The sequence below is a fragment of the Osmerus eperlanus genome, chromosome 28, assembly GCF_963692335.1.
Source record: "Osmerus eperlanus chromosome 28, fOsmEpe2.1, whole genome shotgun sequence".
NCBI classification, from domain to species: domain Eukaryota; kingdom Metazoa; phylum Chordata; class Actinopteri; order Osmeriformes; family Osmeridae; genus Osmerus; species Osmerus eperlanus.
Genome location: NC_085045.1, coordinates 4,135,644 through 4,157,888, shown reverse-complemented (window position 1 = coordinate 4,157,888; position 22,245 = coordinate 4,135,644). Strand labels below are relative to the sequence as shown.

The 22,245-nt window shown below is 45.2% G+C and overlaps 2 protein-coding genes and 1 long non-coding RNA gene across 6 annotated transcripts; all 3 read right to left on the bottom strand.

Moving 5' to 3' along the window:
- Window positions 1-7,908: 7,908 nt before the first annotated feature.
- Window positions 7,909-9,391, bottom strand: rpl35 (ribosomal protein L35). The gene is made up of 4 exons (XM_062454707.1): window positions 9,263-9,391; window positions 8,460-8,596; window positions 8,230-8,311; window positions 7,909-8,097 (listed from the first exon to the last, which is right to left on the bottom strand). Exons 1-4 carry the CDS (start codon window positions 9,263-9,265, stop codon window positions 7,948-7,950), a joined length of 372 nt encoding a protein of 123 aa, XP_062310691.1. The 5' UTR covers window positions 9,266-9,391; the 3' UTR covers window positions 7,909-7,947.
- Window positions 9,392-10,315: 924 nt separating this feature from the next.
- Window positions 10,316-11,040, bottom strand: LOC134015282 (uncharacterized). 2 transcript variants are annotated; one of them, XR_009929091.1, is made up of 3 exons: window positions 10,893-11,040; window positions 10,473-10,514; window positions 10,316-10,355 (listed from the first exon to the last, which is right to left on the bottom strand). It is a non-coding gene; the product is annotated as an uncharacterized LOC134015282 (long non-coding RNA). The 2 variants fall into 2 exon arrangements; XR_009929090.1 differs by having other exon boundaries at window positions 10,316-10,336.
- A 193-nt stretch (window positions 11,041-11,233) lies between these two features.
- On the bottom strand, window positions 11,234-22,023 carry golga1 (golgin A1). 3 transcript variants are annotated; one of them, XM_062454388.1, is made up of 24 exons: window positions 21,795-22,023; window positions 21,026-21,318; window positions 19,897-19,987; window positions 19,234-19,308; window positions 18,567-18,664; window positions 18,456-18,488; window positions 17,889-18,017; window positions 17,391-17,560; window positions 17,189-17,300; window positions 17,018-17,101; window positions 16,804-16,929; window positions 16,575-16,670; window positions 16,360-16,455; window positions 16,142-16,237; window positions 15,785-15,958; window positions 15,366-15,461; window positions 14,920-15,009; window positions 14,660-14,762; window positions 14,357-14,517; window positions 14,027-14,185; window positions 13,858-13,917; window positions 13,519-13,761; window positions 13,350-13,436; window positions 11,234-13,064 (listed from the first exon to the last, which is right to left on the bottom strand). In XM_062454388.1, the coding sequence occupies exons 2-24, from the start codon at window positions 21,152-21,154 to the stop codon at window positions 12,984-12,986; spliced, it is 2,589 nt and encodes an 862-aa protein (XP_062310372.1). In that variant the 5' UTR covers window positions 21,155-21,318; window positions 21,795-22,023; the 3' UTR covers window positions 11,234-12,983. The 3 variants fall into 3 exon arrangements, with proteins under 3 accessions (XP_062310372.1, XP_062310373.1, XP_062310374.1); XM_062454389.1 differs by lacking the exon at window positions 19,234-19,308; XM_062454390.1 differs by lacking the exons at window positions 18,456-18,488; window positions 18,567-18,664; window positions 19,234-19,308; ... (1 more) ...; window positions 21,026-21,318; window positions 21,795-22,023 and adding an exon at window positions 18,151-18,286.
- Between the last annotated feature and the right edge of the window lie 222 nt (window positions 22,024-22,245).

Below are 22,245 nucleotides of genomic sequence, written 5' to 3'. Positions count from 1 at the left end.
CGTGTATTTGTTTGTGTTGGATGGCATCGAGTGTGAACGTGCTTGTGCGTGCATGTTTTCTTGAATGTTACCGGAACCCATATTTCTTTGCTGTTGCCACTCTCAAAGGATATGATTGGATTTGAGGAACATTTGTTTATTTCTTTTGGATCACATTGAGGTTTAACTGTGAATTCCTCTCAAGTTAAACAAACTGCTCTGGTGTTCCTACCGCTGGCCATTGGCTCACTGTCAAATCATTTGGCCTCTGGTTTCCTATTAGAATTGACCTTTGAAAAGCTGTTTTTGGACATGGAATTTTACTAAGTGAAAGGTTATTTTCTCAGAGCCCCCAATCCTTATCCATTTTCTTCAAGATTACTTTTTTGGCAGTTGTGAGTTGGGCTTCCACTTCACCATTCCAGAACAGTGAGTATCTAACGGCAGTTCTACACCCACAATGTATGCTGACAGACATCCGCTGAAATGTCCACCTGTTCCATTTGTCATCTGTGGAAGCACGCTGATACCATCTCCACCCGTCGTGTCTCAGGATGTACTGGTCAGCCCAGGCGGAAGACGGCAAATAACTCAAGACCACAACCACTCCTCACATTCCCACCCAGACCATGTGCCCCCCGTTTGACAAGTGCTCTGTAGCAGATGGACCGTGCCTTAACTCTCTCTCATCACGTCCACGACCTCCCAGTCCCCCAGGACGCTCCACTGACTGCTTGCTGTTGATGCATTCTCCAAAAACCACACAGGCTTTAACCTGGGAGTGTAACAGTAAACGTGTGTGAGAAATTCTCTCTCTCTCCGAAACTCTGGGGCAGTTCAGGTTCAGAGCATAAGATGTTATGAAACACCTCATCAACACGCTGGAGATCGGAGAGAGGCACAGCTCATCACCAGACTCCCCACAGAGAACAGGCCCAGCCCAGAGCACGTCATCATCGGACCTCACGGTCTCCGACTGGGAAAGCCCCACAGCGAGAGAAGCGGGACATCTCTGGAACGGGTTCCCAGTTAATGGGCCTCGAGGAGAGAACAGGCGGATGCTGTGGGGGAAATGACCACAATGCTCCTATGTCTATTCATTTCCACATAAACACATCAAGGATCTGATTACCACACGGGTTTACACAGTGGGTGATTAATCAGAATGGGCAACTTGGGAAGGACATTGGCAATGTGGACAAACACCAAGATGAGGCCATTGTGATGATTTTATTGGGATTTAGTGACCTAATGCCTGAAGTCCCATTGTTATTTGATTCTTAGAATATTGAATACAGCCCCAAAACAAATGTATGTCAAGGAAATTAATGGTTGGAAACATAGAAAAATCTTTCATTTTTAATGAACCATCTCATCTAGCTGAGAGATGTCAAAGCTCCTCCTGTGAAAATGTCACAATAACAGCAGTTGACAGGAAATTCATATAAGGCATTGTATCACAGACCTATATTTTTGTAAGCCATGTAGAAAGTCCTTCCAGTATCCTTGGTGATAGCTCCCTGAGGATGGTGAGGTAGCTTGTCTTGGACTGTGAGAGCACACACACATTGCTGGTGTCTGACTAGACAACAGGGAATACCCAACTTTGATCATATTCCAGATTATTAACTAGGGGCAATCCCCTTTGAACGACTCTAGGGAGCACTGAAGTGAAATAAATACAAAGCAAACAGGTTTTTAACTTAAAATGCTCTCTGGGTGAGCTAAGATTCTTTATTTGCTGTCAGTTTTACTATGGGTGGATGCAGTCAAAATATTTGAGGGGGAGACACATCTGCCCGGATTCTGTCGCCCAGGAAAATGAATGGATAGAAATATTTCACCTGCAATATATCACAAAAAAATGATTTTCTTTCACAAAAAATGTTTCCCAACTCTAAGCTCCCAAGCACACTTAACATCCAAATTGTCAACTGTAAAACACTTGACTTTTTGGGAGAGACGGGGCGTGTTTACCCTGTAAAAGCAAAGACACCTTGACTGCTTTAGTTGCCTCGCTGTTAGCAGGTCACGGTGCCCAGACAGACAGAGGTGAGTGTGCTTCACTGTTCAGGTTCCAGCTTCTGTTCCGTTTAATGGCAGTCATCACCTGGCAACCGTCAAAGACGCAGAGACATGAGAAGCGACAAGTGTGTAAGTGAAACCAGACTATCCGAGCTCCAGGCCACTAAACCTTCTCTGCTGGAACCGGGCCAGCGGTTGGGGTAAGTGGAGACAGACAAAGTCCAGATCCATGAATTCCTTCTCCATCTGCCGACCCTCCATTCATTACGTATGGCACCGTGATAAAAGCACCACCTAAGCATCCTAAATCCACCAAGTAATGTTGATTGATGACTAGATAGATGGATAGGTACTCATGTACTCATATAAATATCAGAACAGCATAGAAGCTGAAAGGCCCTTGCGGTTTTACAGGTGGTTTGGTTTAGCCGAGTGCATTCTCAACTCACCATGTCGCCTAAACAGTTTGGTAGATTATCGGCCGTGATGTTAAACAAACATTGTTTTTTGTCACCATGACAATGCTGTCATTTAGCCACTGACTAACCACAAACAAATCCCACAGCCTAGCTCACATTGCCCCTGGCAACATAGCTAACTAGTAAACGCTTGTGTGTGGAGATTCCGAGACATTCAAATGGGCTGTCACTCAATTTCACAACTCCTCTCCCTTTTGGCAGTTGGTCAAAACCCTGGACCTCATTAGACAGCAGGTAAGGATTGTTTGGAAAATTTGACAATAATAATAGAAATGTGGAAAGGCGTGTGTCAACAATGTCCCTGAAGGCTTGTGTGAGAAACACACATGCATCTGCTTCCTGTTAGATTGTTGTGAGACAGGCTGCTTTCCCAAAGCATTTAAGTTAAATATCGTTACTGAATCAAGTCCAGAATTACAAGCCGTCTATTTTCACTCTAATGTCTTGGGTTGAAGATTGGATTACTAGGTTAGAGTTGAAAGTATTTGGATTCCAATTGTTGGAGTTGAATTGGTAAAAGGTTAAACTAGCCCTCCTACTTGGGGACATCACCACACAGTTAGATTCACACCACCAGCCCTGTGATCAGAATGACAGTCATTCACATCCTGTAATCAGTGCCTGGTGTGTAAACTGAAAACAGAGTTGCTTATCATCTTCCCCAAACCACTCAGATAAACATTTATCCTACAGTTTGTAAGAGTTCTGATTACTGCCTACGCTCTTTCTCAACCACTAAATGGGAACCAGGGAACACAGGTCAAAGTCCAAAATGGCTCCCAGTGTACCTCGTTTCCCCTTATACCGCTGATATGTTTAAGTGATAATATATCAAATGTCAGTGTTAGCACAGGTGTTTGCCCTTTGCCTGATTTTTCCATTGATGCACAAATACAGTAAATAGGATTTGTATTCCTATTCCTTTTTTCCCTTCCTGGTCTGAACCGTGAGAGCTTGCTTTGATTTCATTCCTCTTTTGAATGTTTATGGTTCATTCAATCATATGGCATTCCATTGGCATATGTCAGAGCTGAATGTGAGTCATGAGGTTTGCGAGGAGAGAAAACAAACACAGCTCTCATGGCATGACACCCTAATGAAAGACTAATGATGATAGCTCCCGCCTAACTCACAGTTCCGTTGGTCCGTACGAAAAAACATTTTCATCACTACGTAGCTATGCATTGCCAATCACCATCATCAAAATCAAGAACATGGTTACATCACTGAGCCAGACGTTCTGGATGTGTACCGAATGGCCAGTGCCCTGACCCAACTCCTTCTCTGCAGATGGTTGAGCGTCATCACCAAAGAGTGTCCCATCTTAGACCAGCCACAGGTGTCTGGACACAAGGGACGAGCCGTTGCGTCTCATCAATGGATGTCAGCGAATACAGAAGCTGGTTTCCATCAAGTGGAGGTGGAGGCGTGTCTCAGTATAGATGTCTCAACGTCAACAGAGGATACCCCGAGTGGTTACCGAGGGCAACAGCCTTCGACCAGAGAGGGTCCCTCGGAGCCTCATCTGAGCCCTGCTCCCACGATGTCTACAGGTGTCTCTATGGTAACCACCACTCTAGTCACTCAATCACACCACTTAGCATCACTTGAAATTTCCCCCCTCTGGCATCGATTAAGTTATAGTTGAAGCTAATATTTATCTATCTATCTCCTGCCTACCAAAACATTCTGCTGCAATCGTGCCTTGACCAGCATGCACAGACCTTGCGTAATTTGATCAAAAAAAAATTAATCTGATCTAGTACAGTGATTTTACAGCGGGCCTCCTTCTTGTCTCCCGTTGTGTCCTCCCAGCACAAGGGCGAGGCTGCACTCTGCAGCAGCGGCCCCCCAGCGCCAGGGGACTGACTCCCAGACTGGTGCCCCGGAGGAGCGGAGGGGCGGGAGGAGGGAGAGAGGGCGGGGGCGGACGGCCGCTGAGCAGTGCTCACGTGAAGCTGGAAGAGACCAGAGGAGGGAAGGCGCTCGGCTCCATACCCCGAAGGCCCGTCACCGCACCAGTGGGGAGGGGCCGATCAAGGGAACCCAACCAGGGAGCTCCAATCAGGAACCCAGTAGGTAAGGGAGGCCTCAGATCAGAGTCGTGCGAACACTGCTATTATTTTGATCTCCACACACACGGGCCCACCACCATCGATCTGAAAAGCGAACTTGGAAGGTGTGCCAGGTTTGTGGGTAACATGTCAACCCCCAAATCCCGGTCTAATTGCTGCTGCTTGAGTGGCTAACCTAACCGGTGAAGCATCTGGTGCTAATGTGTACACAGGCCTGCCATAATGGGTGACTGAAGCTGCTGTTTACTTCCAGCTCTGCCCACTTAAAAGCCCCTTTGATCCGAGCTCTCTCGAAGCCAGGCGGAGCAGAGCACACACCAGCTTCCATCTGCCAAGCTAATCCCCCATAAAGCACAACCAAACAACATCGATACAATATTACTTTTCCTCTCCCCGACTCAAGGCAAACAGCTGGGACTGTTTGTGGTTGCAAAGAAAAACAATTGTTATTAGTCCCCTCGCATGAAATTCCCTGTTTGCTAAGGAGCAGCGTGTGTGTGCGTGTGTGTGTAGGGGTGGAGGGCTGGAGGGTTGGGGGAGGGGGGGTGCGTGTGCATGAATTCCTGGTTCAGCCAATCAGCCGTGCTCATCCTTGCAGACACTGACCATGCTAATTTCAAGATGTTTAATTTGGGATCTCCGCCAAAGAACAAATATTATCTGCAGCTTGGAGACAAATGGGACTGTTGACACTTCCAAACCCCCCCCCCCCCTTCCCTCGACCTCAGAATGCCTGGCTCGGAATCCTGTTTGTTTTTTTTCAGCGTGTCCCAGGAGACCTTGCAAAGTTGCGTGTGACACCATTCATGGACAGCAGGTGGACGCGAGGAGAGGCATCTCCACTCCGATGCTGCACCTCTACCTCCCTTCATCACGCTGTGAAGAGGAGGAGGACACGGGCAGTGAGAACTCGGGGTATGGAGTTTGGGGGCCTGGTGTTACGGGGGTTGAGCAGAGAGTTTTGCACAGCAGTCCCACCATATGCGTTGGTATAATACCCTGTCCCTCAGATCATATCTTAAATATCATGTTTGGTTTTGCCTTCTCCTCCAGGCATAACAGAGCACTGAAATAGGCCTCACAAGTGATGTCAGAGGCTGGGTGGGGAGACATAAATGTTAGACAGAAACATGCAGGCAAGGAGCCACATGTGAGAGCGCAAACTGTTTATCAGGTCTCGTGGAATCTGGAGCACAAACAATACCAGCCACTGCTTAAATAAGACCTGTGGGCATCGCTGTGTGAAACCCTCTGCTGAACTGTCAACGAAAATGACATTGAACGTGTTTGCATTCAAGTTGCACAACAACTGTTGTGCATTTCCATGTAATCACCATCATATGCATGTTTGAACAACAGGCCTATTCAAGAAGACATTAGTCTCCAACACGGCGCAGATGGTATCGATGCACAGATCATCTCAGAAAGGCCCAGGACCCAGGACCTTTCAAGCCACACGAGTCCACAAGAACCAGCAGAGACCCTCCAAATGCAAGACCCTGCGTTCCTCTCTGCGCCGCAGGACCCCTCGGATGACATCAGACCGCAAGACTCAGAAGAGGAAGTCCGGTCTCTGGACCCCAGTGGAAACCACGGGTTACAGGAAATCACAGGCGACCGAGCCTGCCTCCCAGCCCTGAAACCAGGTCCCCATGGACGTGACATGGAGCAGGGGAAGATATGCAACCCTCTCCTGATAACGCCTGCAGCTGTTCATAAAGGGAGGCCCCCCACATCTGTGAGGCACCATGCGTCTTTCAAGCAGGGCCCGGATAGAATCCCCCAAATAAAAACGACCAAGACACTTGTGTGGGGCTTCCATGGCCCTTGGGAGGTTAAGAGCGTGTGTGTCCTGCAAGACTGCTTGGGTAAATACAGAACTAATCAAACATGATCCTGCCTTTCACATTTGATCCCTGGATGGTTCGTCTGTTGAGATAGCCATCTACCCTTAGGGTAGAACCCCTAACGGGTGCTTCGCTGAGAAGCTCTCAGATCCCAGACCGCAACACCCAAGACGAGTGGCGTTCGGGGGACAAATTAAATATCGCAGGACTAGATCCAAAGGATAAAAGGATATTGTGATTTTACTTCCAGTTCACAGAAAGAAAATATTTGCATTGGTCTCTCTGAGTGAAGATGTCAGTGGCCTTACGACAAAGCATGTAAACACGTGAACACGGCCTGCTGGCTCCAGGCGAACAGGACTGATGTGTGTTACCCTAGAAGATATCATCAGAGCACAAACAGACCACAACCAAGAGGGGATTGTGTTCATATTGTGATGAGGTTTCTTGAATTGTCCAGACCCACTCAGTCACAGGAGCAATAACATGGCACTGATGGTGCAGAGGACAGAACTGAAACAGGAGACCTGGGTAAATACAAACGCATGCCAGGGAAAATAAAACACCAACAGGGAATTACAGTGTACTGGATTCTCTTCCAGTTTTTGTGTGAAAACAGGGAGTCGGTGAACAACATTCAGTCACGCAACCACCACAGACGAGGAGAAACAAACCCCATCTATTGAGAAGAGGTGACGAGCGTGAAGTGTAAACCCATGTCTAGAGATGTACTTTACTAGTTATCAACAAAACACGCAGGGCCAATTCATAGATCCAAAAACCTTTATTTCAACTTGAATACCACCTATCACAACATTGGGGCTGAGTCGACTGAGTATGACGATATGATTCATGGTACTGTATTTGTTGCCCAACAAAATATGGTTTAATTAAATTACCCCTGCATTAGCCTTATGACCGGAGTTTGGAAAAATCTTATAAGGGATATGTTGCCCCCTTGTGGAACACCTGGTAACTGCATTCAGCTAACGGAGGCTCTTATCTTGACAACATCCATGAACAGTATTCATTTATCTACTTGTTGAAACTCATGAAAAGCTACATTCTCCATTAAGTGTAGAATTACTGTTCAGACATGAGCACAATAACTGATCCGACTCCTCAGACGACATTAAACCTGTCAACTACATTCATTCATGTAGACTTCACTGGAAGTTTCTTGACTTTAGGTCAGATAACTGTAATATCAAGATTCAGACAGATCAATCCTAAAGAGAATCTCCAGTCAAGCTCAGGTATGGAGGGGTTGGGTCGCTAATACTTTATAACCACATCATGTCATCTTTTTCAAACAGATTAAAGATCCGTATATGTTGATTGTATGCACGTTCCTGCCACAGGAAATTCCTTGCATGTGTGAACTTGAAATGCTAATTCTAATTCAAAAGATTAGTACCATTTGAATCTGAACACAAATCATAAGTAGACAGATGTTTATTCACGCTTAAACAAATCTAATAAAACAAGACGGACAACGTCAGCTCCTTTTCCTGGATTTATTTTAACAATAGAAACACCCTTTTAGGCTTTGACAGCAAATTTGCGAACAGAGTACAGGAGGTCCTTCCTCTGCTGTTTCTTGGTCTTCAGACTTTCCTCATGCTTGTTGAGCCTGCGGCGGATAGCCCTGGTCTTCCTGGGCCTCAGGTCCAGGGGCTTGTACTTCTTGCCCTGAAAGACAAAAAAAAGAATCCAGTTAGATATATCAACATTCAGAAAATGTTATACAGGCTGAAAATATTTGCTTCTAATTTACAGCCTGCCATTTTAACACAAGGCTATAATTGTGTCACAAGTCCTCACCTTGTAGAACTTCCTGAGGTTCTCCTTCTGTGTCTGGTTGATGACAGTGAGGACCCTGGCGATGGACTTGCGGACAACGCAGCTATGAATAGTAAGAAAGTTGGTTGAGAACTAAGAAACAAAAATGGTAAGCCACCTTTTGAACAACATTTGATGCATAGCCATGGACACATGTAAGGTGGTAGAAAAGTCAGCCAATACAGACCTAGTGTGGAAATTATCCAACTTACATCTTGGAAAGCTTAGAGGCAGCTCCACCAGTAACCTTGGCTACGCGGAGCTGGGACAGCTCGTTCTTCAGATCATCCAGCTGCTTGAGGAGTTCCTCCTTCTTCTTGCCCCGCAGATCTCTTGCCTTGATTTTCGCCTGTGAATGAGAGAAAGAAAATGACAAATCTATACAGCTAGTCTAGTCTAATTATGTGTCATCTGCCCATTGCATAGTAGCCACTAGGCTAACCCAACGTTGCACTAAATAACCGAGTTAAAAACGTAAGTACTGTACTTAACCAGAACGGATGACGGTTCAAAACCTATTTATGGACAGTAACAGAACGAAATTGGTACAAGTTTAGACAGTCTAGCGTTTGGTAGTATCTTCTGACTAGCTAGCTAAGCCATCTCGGCCTTGGCTCGTCTCACAGCGGAACTAATCTTGGCAAAAGAATGACACCCGTAAACACACTAACTGATCGTGCACCAAATGACTCAATACATTTTAAACCATAAAATATTAATTTCGAATCGTTTACAGGGACGTAGATCTTAATTTTTACCAATTGGTTAGCTAGCTTACTAGCGGAATGCTAACGCCACTAGCTAGCTAGATAGTTGCGCTGCATGCCACGGGTATGTTGTGATATAAAGCGTGCGATTAATGTTAATTGCCTCTAATCTACGGGTCCTTGTCGACACACACACGCATCAATAGGTACATAAGATCTTTATTCATAAATTAATAAAGAAAGTCCGACAAATTATGATAGAAACACGAAACAATTCGATAGATTTGTTGCGACAATTTCTTTCTCACCATGTTCCTTGACGCTGCCCTGCTGGAAAGACCGGACGACCGCGTGTTCACGAATTGTAACTTCCGGAGCTCTTCTTCATCAGTTCAAATGCACAGAAACACCCATACTGCCACCAGCTGGATGTCGTTGAAATGTAAAAAAAAATCATGTAAATCTTCTCGTTTTATTATTACCCAGGGGCGATTCTAGGATCAGACCTTTAGGGATGCTCGGCCCCTAATGAGAATGACTCACGGATAGTATCTTACAAAAATGTTAAACCACCTGCTAAATCACGAATTTCACTGGATAATTCTCTGTATTTATTAATACAACTATTTAACAATAAATTAATATTAAATTAATATTGTTTTGACATTGGCTCAACTCACCTCAAAACCAATCCCAGCATACAGTCACAACCCTCTTAACCCTTTTGGTTTAAAATATCTCTGCGGATAATTCCTTCTACTTCTCTGGGAGAATTAAGCTTTGTCACCTAGGAAAAAACACATAGCATCTACGTGGTCTTGATTACCTGTCCACTTTGTCACCTGGTTCTTGCTCTCTCTGTCTCTGTCTCTGTTTCTGTCTCTCATCTCTGTGCTGACTCCATCCAGCTCTCTTCTATGGAGGACCAAACCTGCCATATTTACAAATGAATGAATAAATGTCCACATCCATGCATTTAGACAGAAATAAACGAATATAGTGTGTCCCAGGCGTTAGCTAGATTGAATCTATGGCTCTGGATTGATTGCAATGTCTGAACGTCAGTTTCCACGCCTACTGGCCTCCTCTCATTATCATATTGGGAACAATGAATGAATGAATAAATGAATAAATAAACGAATAAATGAATGAATAAATAAATCAATCAATCAATCAATCAATAAATAAATGAATACAAAAATAAATACATACATAAATGTAAAATATATGTAACTATTGATTGACAATTGTGCATTAATTAATACATATATTCGTTTATTTCTGTCTAAATGCATGGATGTGGACATTTATTTATTCATTCATTCATTTGTAAATATGGCAGGTTTGGTCCTCCATACTCTTCTCCCTCTCATCCCTCAATGCTGTAAACCAAAAGTCAAACTTAACCAAACAAGAGTATAATTTGATAAAAGGTATAAATTGATCCATATCAATGCATAACAGTATTCTAATATAATGTAGGGTTGCTGTGTGGTAATGCGGTTTCCTTACCCTCACCTGAACCTGGCTCTTTTAAAAATCGTATATGCATAGACAGGCCTACGGAAAAACAGACATTTCCAATGAGTGAGGGTTTGTTTCCATGCCATTCACTGTCCATAAATGTATTTCCTGAAGACCAATTCTATCAGCATTAGAAACATTGTAACTACTTTAACTAAAATAATGAAGTAGGCTACATCAACGCTAGTACTTCACGCTGAGTGAGAGCTATAGCGAGATATCTCTAACGTAGCTCTAACGTTTTCAGATAACTAACGTTAGTTAATCTCTGATGTAGCTAGTTTACAAACAACGTCAACTGACGACGTTAACACTAATAACACTATGATAGAACTAGAACCAGACACTATCTAAACCACAGACAATTTGACACAACGTTCTCTGTCAGAACATTGAGCAATTTTAGTTGCTTACGTTTCAACTTGTGTTCATAATATGCTCCATGAAATTACTACGTAGCCAACTTCTTAAAATGTGGTTTTACTGGCGCGAAGCGGGCTACCAACGTTACAACCTAGAGCACGGGGACACATGATATTAAACTGTGCCCTTTGAACCAAAATTGTTTGTCATCTGTCACTAACATAAGTTCGCAAACTCCAACGTTACAGAACAAAAAATGATTTTAGGAAAAAAACATTTTTCGATTTAGGGGTATTGAGATTAAATGTAGGTGTGATTGAGCACCCCTAAAAAGAGTCTAAAATCGCCCCTTGGTTGAATCAATAAAGTAATGAAAGAAAGGAATCCAATTTTACAATGTCTTGATTTATTGTCAGTAATCGAAAACAGTCAATGAAGACAATAGTCTGTAGTGGTGGCTCTTTTAAAAACTAAAATATGGTATATATTATATATATATTATATATATATAATATGGTATAGTATTGTACTGTGACTGTACTGGTGTGAAGCCAAAATTGTCTATTCAAGCCTTCAAAAGAATAACGTTATTTTTAGTTTCACAGACTGCACAACTTATGTTGTTTCCACTAAATAGCCCACATGACCTGAATGACGGTAGCTGCAACACAATTACAATAACGCTTGTAGTCCTTCACTTCATGGCTGTATATTGACCTTGAAAAAAACATCCATACAGTGGAGATGCCTTGACAGTATAATGGACAAAATGCTTTTCTTCTTTCATTTACATGATTTACCCTTTGCTGATGAAAACACATAGGATCCAGATTTCTTGATTGTTTCTGTCTCTTACTAGAATAGTCAACACTGTGGTTGTGGCCAAACTGGACGTGCAAATATGCAGTCAAGTATAAGGCATGCATATTCCCTAGATGTTTTGTCACCAGCTGATTAATGGTCTTAATTGTTAGCTCAAAAAGAGAAGACCTAAGTAAGGAACATGTACCAACAGAAAGTGAAAACAGAGCAACAGGCCAGGTATGGAACAATAAAGAGGTACATGATGAAAAAAATACTGTCATGGGTCAAACCAAATAATTTACATCTACTGATTTATAAAGTTCTCAATGCATATGTACAGTTTTCATATATAAATAGACATATGGAATGTACCGTAATTTACACAAACACAAGGCAGGTAAAGGTAGAGCATGTCCAATCATTCTCATTTTGATAACTTTCAATTATTATTTACTTCAACATTATATTAAAATGATTACCCATCTCCTCTTTAAACTATATTCCTTATTGATAAAGAAAATATAGTTCTAACCCGCTCAGATAAAGGATTTCCCAAGCACCCTGTTAAACTGATTCATTATCATATACCAGCCCTCTGAAATAATATCGATATATTCATGACAATATCATATGATAGACAGTTAGATCCTTCAGAAAGCAGGGACATTGCCATTCAGATATAGAGAGGATGAATTGAAGCATCTATAAGGTTATCATCATGCTCTCATCATTCACAAATCCCTTTCTCAACCACATACCACAGGAAGTCATTGGCAGTAAGTACCATTTTCTGATGTCCAAACGAAAGACAAAGAAATCAAAAGACAGTGGAAAACACGAAGGGAGAAACCGTCAATTCTGTCAGGCCCCATGTTTGACACAGAGCCATGGCAGTCTGATGGAGCTCTCTCACCATGGTAACAGCAGAGCAGGATATTGACACACACCAGCACCGTGTCTATAGCAGAGGAGAACTCGTCAGTGCCTCATTTCAGGCAAAAAGTAGGTTACACTCCAGGTTAACATAAGTGAGTGAAAGTCAAGTCTGCCTTTAACGAATTCCTAAAATCCCCTTGAAAAGTAAAAATGACTAAAAAGCAAGACTTTCAGTTGTCAGAATCAAGCCATACAGAGTTCTTTCAAAGCCCTTCTCGGTTAAAGAGCAGTCCTTCGAGGAAAGGTTACAGAGCTACATCGGAGTCTGTGTCAGAGACAGTTTTAAAGCTTGGGTGGTGCCTTCTTTAGTTGCCACAGTGATGGTAGACATGCAAGGAGGACATGTTGTAGGTGAACTTGTCTTTGTCCTTCCTTTCCATGTCTCTAGCCTCCTCTCCCCCCTTAGGTCCAGTGAGCAGGTGCTCCTGAAATGGATGGTCGAACACTGCCCTTTGGAGATGGCTTGGATCCAAACCAGGACATCTGAAAGACAATAAGAGAGTCAGCTATTTCAAAACATTAATTAAATCACTGTATAAATATGGCTATGGAAACAGAGCAAACATAATTCATGTTGCAATGTATGTCCATCTAATAAATGGGCCATGAGATGCCCAGCCAGCACATTTAAGATATGAAGGGGGCACATACATTAAGATAATGACTTGTGTAAATGTTAAACACACACACTTGCTTGAGCTACCATACATTTCGACAAAGCCATCTCTACTGCAGCAGAGAAACTCGGGTTTGGGAGGGAAAACCAACCTTGTATTCCAGAGTCTGTTTGAGCATGTCCTCCTCCTCACGAGTAAAGTTCAACAGCACCGACACGGCTCTGATGAGCTGAAACGCCTGACAAGAGAAGAAGAGTGCAAAGCTTAGACGGGCGTTGCGTTAAAACATGGGCCCTGCTACCGTCCTGGTCGCCTCTCACCTCCGCCTCTCTGGACGACATGAACTTGAGGACCACGTGTTTGAGGTACTCGAAGTTGATCTCCCTGGAGTCGTTGAGGTCTGAGGTGTTGGTGACAGTGGTGTTGGAAGTGGTCAGGCCTGGGCCCAGGGACAGGCCTGGGGTGGAGGATGATAGGGGCTCCTGGCAGGCCCTCTCCAGCCTATCTCCCCGTCCCTCCTGGGCCTTTTCCTTTCCCTCAGTCTCTGGATCAGGTTTGAGCTTCTGCACCACAAACACACATAACAATAAAACATTGCACACTGCCAAAAGAGAGCCTACCTCGCTCTGCACGTAGACAGCAGTGTTACTAGACCTCACCAGCTCCTTCTGCAAGGTCCTCTTCAGTTCTGCTAGCCTCTGCTGCAGCTGCTTTATGGTCTATAAAGTAATAAAAAGTACAATCAGCACCATCACTTGACCGTAAACTGTCACTCCATTGATTCCGTTCCAAATGTGTCTGTTGTGAACCACGGCGTACGCCCCTGACCTTGTTCTTCTCGCCGAGTTGCTGTTCCAGGTCTTTGTTGACCTTCTGCATGTGGTCCAGGTCGTCCACAGTAACCGCCCCGTTTTGGTCGGGCTCAGAAACATCCGGAGCCTGCAGCTGCCCAGTCAGGGAGTCCACTTCCACCTCCAGGTCAGATACCTGGGCCACACACACACAGCCATGTACACTCAGATGAAATGCAGACCCCAACTCTACTGTTTCTGACAGGACAAATGTAAAAGTTTTTTTTATTTTTATCAAAAGTATTGAAGTGGGTTAACCACAGATCCGAGTCTGCCCCTCCCCTCTCCCCAGTGTGTGTGTTCTGACCCGTGACTGGCAGGAGTCCAGCTGCAGGGTCTGGGTGAGGACCTGGTGCCTCAGACCAGCCAGCTGGCTGTCCTTCTCCACCTCCCTCTCCTCCGCCTGCACCCGCACACTCTCCCTCTCCTCCTGGACTCGGGACAAAGAGCTCTGGGCTGACTGGAGATCTGCACAACACACACAAACACAAAACCTGTCAAGTGACAGCACTGATCGGCTCCTCCTGGTCGACCTCTTCAACTCAGGTTGTAGTCATGTCACGGTACAGAGGGAGTCATTGAGCTGAGATTGGCGCTGGCGTTTGTTCACCATTGCGGAGCATTTGGAGTTCTTCCTCTTTCTGTTGCAGCTGCTCATTGACTTGCTTCAGCTCCTGTTCTGTGGTCTGAAGAGAGGCAGTCATCTCCCCTACCTAGAAACCGGGCACAGGAGAAGAAGAAAAATTAGATTTAGTAAGCCTTCCACATCGTTGACATCTTTTTCCATTGGTCATAAACAAAAGGGATAGTGTGATTTAATAAGAGCGTGAGAGAGACTTCTGGGTGGCATGCATGTCGGTGCTTAACGACCTGCAGCTGGAGCTCCTCCTTCTGTCTCCTGGTGTCCTCTAGAGCCTTGGCGATCTCCACGCTCACTGTCTGTCTGCTGCCCAGCTCCGCCTGGGGACAGGAGAGAGGGGGGACAGGAGAGAGAAAGGGGGAGAGAGAGAGAGGGGGGGGGGGGGAGAGAGAAAGGGGGAGAGAGAGGACACACATCACACCTCTTATTTGGACCTGGGCTGCTGCACTCTAAGTTCATGTGAAGTGTTTACTCAGCAAACACTTATCCGAAGTGACACGCAGGTGGGGATTTGAACCTGCGACCTCGTGACCTCCAGTCAAATGCTCGACCACTGAGCTGTATCTATCCCCCCCCCCAGTACTGAGCTCCAAGCTAGCTCTGGGTGTCATGTCAGTGATGGTGGTGGAACAGGAAGTGCCATCAGTGTGATGTGAACCAGGAGGAGGGCTCTGACCCTGGCCTGCTCCAGCTCGTCTGTCTGCCTCCTCAGGGTGGCGTCGGCCTCCTCGCTCGCCCGGAGAAGGGAGGACTTCTCCAGCTCCAACTCACTCTAGACTCACACACACAGGGGAGACAAGAGGGTTATGAGGATGGATGAAGGGAGAGAGAGAGGCAACTGAGACATGACAGTGTATTAGATAGAAAGGATAGGGCCACAGTCCAAAAGACCAATAGTCTATATATGTGGTAACCTGTAGTAGCATACGTAGCATGTGATAATGGGTCACCCAAGAACATTGTGTGATAAAACACATGCCATATTAACTATTTGTTTTACTAGCAGCTAAGCAACCCAAAGGCCTCCCATCTGCCCACAGACAGGTTAAAGTGCGTCAAGACGCTAGCCAAGCTTTGATAAGATCGGTGACTCACGATCCTGCTCTGGGCAGAGGAGAGCTCCGCGTCTCTCTGAGCCTGCAGAGCGGAGAGCTGCTCCTGCAGCATTTCTGCAGCCTCCCGGCCCTGCTGCAGCTCTGCAGACACCTGCTGCAGCTCTGCAGACACCTGCTGCTGCAGGCTCTCCCGCTCCGCACTCCACTCCGCCTGCTGTGAGCACACACACACACACACACAGACACACAGAGGGGACAGGTCAGCTTCGACAAACTCACTGCACCCGTCTCTATAGTGACAGATGGGAAAAAGAGCACCCTCTTGCCAAGCTAACGCTACATCCCGCCTCCGAGCGCCGTGAACAAACACGCTGTCCAGAATAAAGCGAGAATCTACCAGTTTGTCCAGACGTGCTTGCTTGTCGCCGATCTGCTGATCGGAGCTCTTGAGCCTCTCGTTGCACTCCAGTGCCTGCTGTTCCAGGCCGGCTATCTGTGAGAGGAGGAGACACAGGGCGGCAGGTGAGACGCCTGCTGCCCTGCTGCCTGCACTGACGCCTGTCTGTCTGTCTGTCGTCTGTGACGGGGGCGTCCCCTCTGACCCTAGTGTGGTACCTGGGCATCTGTCCGTTCCCGGTAGGACTTGGACGCGTCGTCTTTGTGTCGCAGGAGCGTCTGCAGCTCCCCCACGTTGTTGTTGATCCTGGACACCTGAGGGAGCAGAGGAGGAGGAACGCAGCGTGAACCACCACCCCCCTGCCTGGGAAGGAGGAGAGGAGCTGCTCTGGAGAAAGGGAGAGATGGGGAGGGGTAGGTGGGGTGGGGGTTACCTGAGCCTCCAGTGAGCTGACTGTGTCAGCGTGGTTGGTACGTGCCTCCAACAGCTCCACTCGGGTCTCCTCCATCCTCTGCTCTAGAGCACACTTCTACACGACACACACACACCCCCACAAAACAGAAGCTTTAGTGAGCCATCCAATGATACACACTCCTCCTCCCCCCCCCCCCCCCCCCGTGTCTCCTCCGTACTACGCAGCACAGGGTGACGAGGCTCCGCACCTCCTTGAGCAGCTCCTGCATGTGGTCGTCCTGGCTCAGGTCGCCCTGGAGACGCCTCTCAAGGGACGAGACCTTCTCCTGGAGGTCCGACAGCATGCGCTCCTTATCCTCCTCCGTCACTGCAGCCTGGGGACAATGAGGAAGATGGTGGGGGGAGTCAATCGTGGGGCCTAGCTCTGCCCAGCTTGGGGTGTTGGTATAGGAGAGCACCAACCTTCTGTTGGTGTAGCTTCAGGGCATCGTGTTCTGCCTGCAGGATGTGGAGACGCCTCTCTAAGGCTGTAGCTGAGCTCCGCGACTGAAAACACACACACAATGTTCAGCACCATCAAGTTGAATGATTTTGGCTCTGTGCTTATAGATGCGTGTGGGCTCCGGGACAAACTTTCTGGAAGTCTTTCGAGACCTGCTGGATGACCTTCTGTAGGTGCTGGCCCCTCCCCTCTAGTTCTGTGATTTTGTTCTCAGCCTCCTCTCTGACCTCCAGGAGGTCCTCCCTTGAAAAGACCACACACACGATAACATTATCTAACACGTTCCAACGTGTTACACATTTGGAGGGACCTTGAACATCGGTATGTTGTTACCTTTCGGCCTCCAGCTCCGTGTTAAGCCTGCACGTTTCCTCGTGCTCCTCGGTCAGAGCGTGCAGCTTCTCCTGGGCTTCAGCCAGCGCTCTCTTTGCCGTCTTCAGCTCAGCCTCTCTCTGCTGGAGCTCCCTCTCCCGTTGGCTGAGCTGCTCCTCCTTTCTCAGTAACTAAAGGAACAGACACCATGACACAACATAACTACCTCATGAGGCGACATGATAACTTTTGGTTCACTCTAGTGTGTAACCAAGGTAGACTGTCCACAGCTCTAGACAGACATGTAAACGGACAGGTAAAACCCCTCTGACGAGTATGCCAACCGGCCCCTCTCAATCCTGCTGTACAGAATGGAGTGGAGTGGGTTGAGAGAGAGAGAGAGAGAGAGAGAGAGAGAGAGAGAGAGAGAGAGAGAGAGAGAGAGAGAGAGAGAGAGAGACTTATGACTGCCTCCTGTGTGTTAATGCGAGGAGTTCGACAGTGGGTTTTTGTGCATACCATGTGTTTGACTTTAGCGAGTTCCTGCTGCTGGAAGCCCTCCAGTTCGTCCAGATCGTCTCTCTTCTGGAACAGACTGAGGCTCTGCTCCATCATCTCGTCCAGGCGCCCGGCCAGAGAGGCCTTCTCCTGAGGAAAGAGAGTCAGGAATACGTTCAAACTTATTTAAGAATTAATAAACTGGCTGACTTTGGCGCATGGTGAACAGAATGACAGGCCCCTTTACACCAAGAACGAACGATAACTGTAATGATAAAGATACCGTTTTAAGAATTGTTCTATATTTAAAACAATAGCGTCCACACCACAACGATAACAACAACTTTAAAGATGAACGATATAATTGGGATCACTTTCAAAACGATAGGGCTAGGGTTTCCCCCCCAGCTGATTAGCTCTAACTATAGAACACTCTCAACCAATCAGAATCCATCCGAATTTAAAGCCCCAGCGCATTGGAATTTGAAGACAAGAGCGAGAGTCAAGGTTGATGTGGACGTAAATATCGTTAGTTATATTTCTCGTTTTCGTCCTTGGTGTGAACGGGCATAAAGGTGTTTACCGTACCTTCTCCAGCACTTCCATCCTCTCCATCCATTCCTGTAAGCAAGGAAAGAACATTTAAGAAAGGTTCCCGCCATACTTGTTTTAGAACGTTTTAGTTAGTGCATTGCTAACCTGATCTTTTTTCTCCAGGGCTAATGCCATTCCCTCCGCCATTTTGGCTCTACTGGCCTGGTGAAATTCATTCTGTTCTTGTAGTTTCCTCATTGATGCTGGTGAGTAATATAAAAGACAGTCATAATATTTTTTACAGGAGTCAGAACCATCTTACTTGTTAGTGTCTTGTATCTGTGAAAGAGTGAGAGCCTACTTCAACATAGAATTATTATTTGAAGCCAAGCTAAATAAGTTTAAGCAAAGGCAAGCAGTGCAATTTAGCATAGCCAACACAGGTAGAAAGTTAGTTGGAACACATATTGAAATCATTACACATTCATGAAAAATGTGCTGCTACAAAAGGTGTTAATTGCTATAAAATGTGTTAATTGCCATAAAATGCTCCTAGGTACTTCAACGACACATGACATTGGCATGCTAGTCAATTGTACGTCATCACAAACAGGTCCCCTTACAAACCACTTATCAAGCATGTAGGCGAAAAGCGGATCTGTTTTAAAAGTTTTTATTAGTGACTGGTGTTGGAACATGGAAACACAGAGGAAGTAGCGATCCGTAGCCCCTTTGAGACACGCGGATGGTGCCATTGTCTCAGCCAGCAGACAAAACAAATGGGGGGGGGGGGGGGGGGGAAGGAAAATGGGAGGATAATAAAGGTACGTACAATCCTGGTGTTTTTCTAATGCAATTTCAAGCTTGTCCTTGGTCTTCTGCATGAGTCGGAGCTGCTCAGCGTAGTCTAGTGGCGGGAGGAGGGAGGATGGGATACGGACAGCACACAGGGACACACACATACAGGAAAGGAAGACAGGTGAATGAGGGTAAAAGGAGAACGAGGAGGTGTCAAATAAAAGGCAGGATAAACGTGATCGAGGGAAAAAATGAGGGTGTGGGGGGGGGGACGACAAATGATTTTCTTACATGAGAAAACCATCCTGGTTATCAGGCTGCATGAGGATGTGCTACCTTTAACCTTTTCAAGGATCACAGTCACACCAAACAGCTTAAAGGGAGGAGAGCTTTTGGAGCAATTGGGGAAAGACAGACAAAATGTAGCCTACGCTAGCCTGGAGAGTTAGCTACTTAACGTTCTCAACTTTTCATTATACCTTTGTGAACGTCGAGGACAAAAACCTACTTGTGTACCAAGACCAGAAAGGTTTGCTGTTCATGTGACTGTCATTGACCAAATTACCACCAGTAGAAGAAACCAGCACTAAGACCAGCCTCCCTCCCACAATCCTAACATGCTGTTGGTAGGTATAGCTTTACACTGACCTCAGATCAGCATCCGGGGGCACCTTCGGCCTACGCAGACATGTCTTACCTGATAACTTGGCCTCCAGTTTGCGAATCTGATCGTTCCTCCTGAGGATCTGGGAGGAGAGGTCATCCCGGGAGCTACTGCCATCAGAAGCCTGGGAGATGTACAAAAAAAGATCCATCAGCACTGAAAATTACATTTAAAAAGGCCCTACACAAACTACCTAACTTCATTTTTATAAAATGAGGCTAAGCCTACCAGATTATCTAGCCGTATTGTCAGTGAATTACTTAAATAATTCAATCCAGTGCAAATGAGAGAGGTAAGAAGCAACTGTCCAGGCGACTTGATCCTGGCTCCCCATCGAAAGATGAGCAGACCTATTCTTAGTGAAAACAAAAATAAAAAAACACTGAAATCACAACTAAATTAAATATGTCTTCTGGGAATTGTCCGAGCCATCTATCCCCTCCATAAAACAAAAGGTCTGTGTCTATTTCATGTTTGTTTCTGGGCCTAGAGCTTTCGTGAGAGGGTTGTCAAGCGAGAAAGAAACATAAGCAGTACACGAAACCAGAGCAGGGGTTCAGATTACCCAGGTATACGTGACTCAAGACTACACATTAAACTGCTACATCTAGGTCATACAATTTAAGCTTCTCAAATAAATTAGAGATTTTCATCAACTATTATGACATGAATTCTGCATAATGAAAGGCTGAGCTTTGTTGATGATAATCTCCAGTTGACACACCTATATAACAATGGCTGGCAAACTCCAAAAACGACAACCCATACGTGTTAGCCTAATATTCTTCTTGCATGGCTATGGGAGAATTATGGAACTCGGCTTCCTAATATCTCATATTACTTCAACTGCAATTTCTTGCATTTTTACATTTTCATTATGATTGTTGACATGGTTGTGAGGGGGGATCTAATAGGCTAAGCCCAGACAGGGCTGCATATCCGGTCCAAAACTAACAATCTCAACTATAAACAGGGAGAAACCACTAAAGGAGGCCCGTTATAGTAGGAAGAAGGCGGCGCAACATCCAATTTCATCTATTATTAGCTATTTTAGTCTATTGCTTCTTCACTAACTACTGAATATTCCAAACAGATTCTTGCAAACTATACAAAAGCTTGGTTGAATGATTCAAGCCATCAGTGTGCTGGGAAAGATACTTACAAAGTCATCTCCAGAATCTGCCCCCACAGAGGTAATCGACTCTTTGCTGATGGAACGGGGAATGCGGACTCCGGTCCTGGGAGCTGTGGCTGCTTCCTCAGCAATCTTCTTTTTCAGCTTAGCAAACATTTTTGTGTTTGGTTCTCTTTCAAAATGTGTTTTGCGTCTTCAAAAGGGCACACTACCCCTCAATGCGAGTCCTCTCAAGTTCAGGGTCCCTTGCTTAGGTCAAAAATAAGTGTTTCTGCGTAGCAATGTGTAAGAAGGGAACTTTCATTTCCATTCTGTTCCACCTGAAAAAGAAAACATAGCAAGGCACTGGAAGACAACCAATAACAGATAATCTATCAATTATGAAGAGTTTACAGCAAATCGAGTAGCCTTAATTATGCCTTTAGCAGAAGGACTGAAGAATGAAAAGCGTATTGTAGCATTACTGTACACATTTGCTGTTAATGATAATAGATAGCCAGACGACCAGATAGTTACTTAAGATTATTTTTCTGATAGTTCTGTGTGATATAGCCAAGCCTAGTTAGTTAAAGGGTTACTTTCTGTGCTGCATTTTCCGACACCCAAACAATTCAGATCATTTCGATTGATCAGATAAATTACATGTGATTTCGGAAATCCTGGTTGGCAATACAATGAGTACTGTCAGCCAAACCCGATTAGCAAACTAGACGGTTAGCTTCCTCGCGAAGCTTGCTACAACAACACAGCCTCAGCTGCTATCTTAGTAATGTTAGCTAGACAGTGGTTATCTTACCGTACTAGTAAGCTGGCAGACTATGTAGTTAGACAAAGTGAACATGTTTTACTGAAGCCCATTTCGTTATATTGAAAAACGAATTGAAAGACTGTTTGATTTACAAATATGAACCTATTATCAATAATGTCACGGCTATAATATTAACCGTTTGGTAGACTAGCTACTAGCTGAGCTAGCCTTGTTTCTTGAGCTAGCTTCCCCTAGCGAACATCAACACGTAATCACCTCTAGCACATGACTGACGACGTATTGCGTCGGTATTCATTGGACAGGTTGGATTGCATTGTAGTACTGTTTGTTAAGACCATGTATTTAGTTGTGTCACATCTTTTACAAATATCACAAGGGCTATCCCTTTTTTCTCCCCCGATTTGTAATGTTAAAGGTTAGACATTCATATCTCTATACTGTCCACGGTAGTTCTGTTTCAATTCACTGATTTCAGTCA

What these genes read in the sequence shown, in the direction of transcription:
- golga1 (XM_062454388.1), bottom strand. Translation starts at nt 21,154, where the DNA reads ATGTTTGCTAAGCTGAAAAAGAAGATTGCTGAGGAAGCAGCCACAGCT. An exon ending in CAGATTCTGGAGATGACTTT is followed by an intron (nt 19,988 to 21,025) that starts GTAAGTATCTTT and finishes TACATCTCCCAG; the next exon opens with GCTTCTGATGGCAGTAGCTC. An exon ending in AAGCACGTCTGGACAAACTG is followed by an intron (nt 15,959 to 16,141) that starts GTAGATTCTCGC and finishes GTGTGCTCACAG; the next exon opens with CAGGCGGAGTGGAGTGCGGA.
- rpl35 (XM_062454707.1), bottom strand. An exon ending in GCCTCTAAGCTTTCCAAGAT is followed by an intron (nt 8,312 to 8,459) that starts GTAAGTTGGATA and finishes TACTATTCATAG; the next exon opens with CTGCGTTGTCCGCAAGTCCA. An exon ending in ACCTCAGGAAGTTCTACAAG is followed by an intron (nt 8,098 to 8,229) that starts GTGAGGACTTGT and finishes TTTGTCTTTCAG; the next exon opens with GGCAAGAAGTACAAGCCCCT.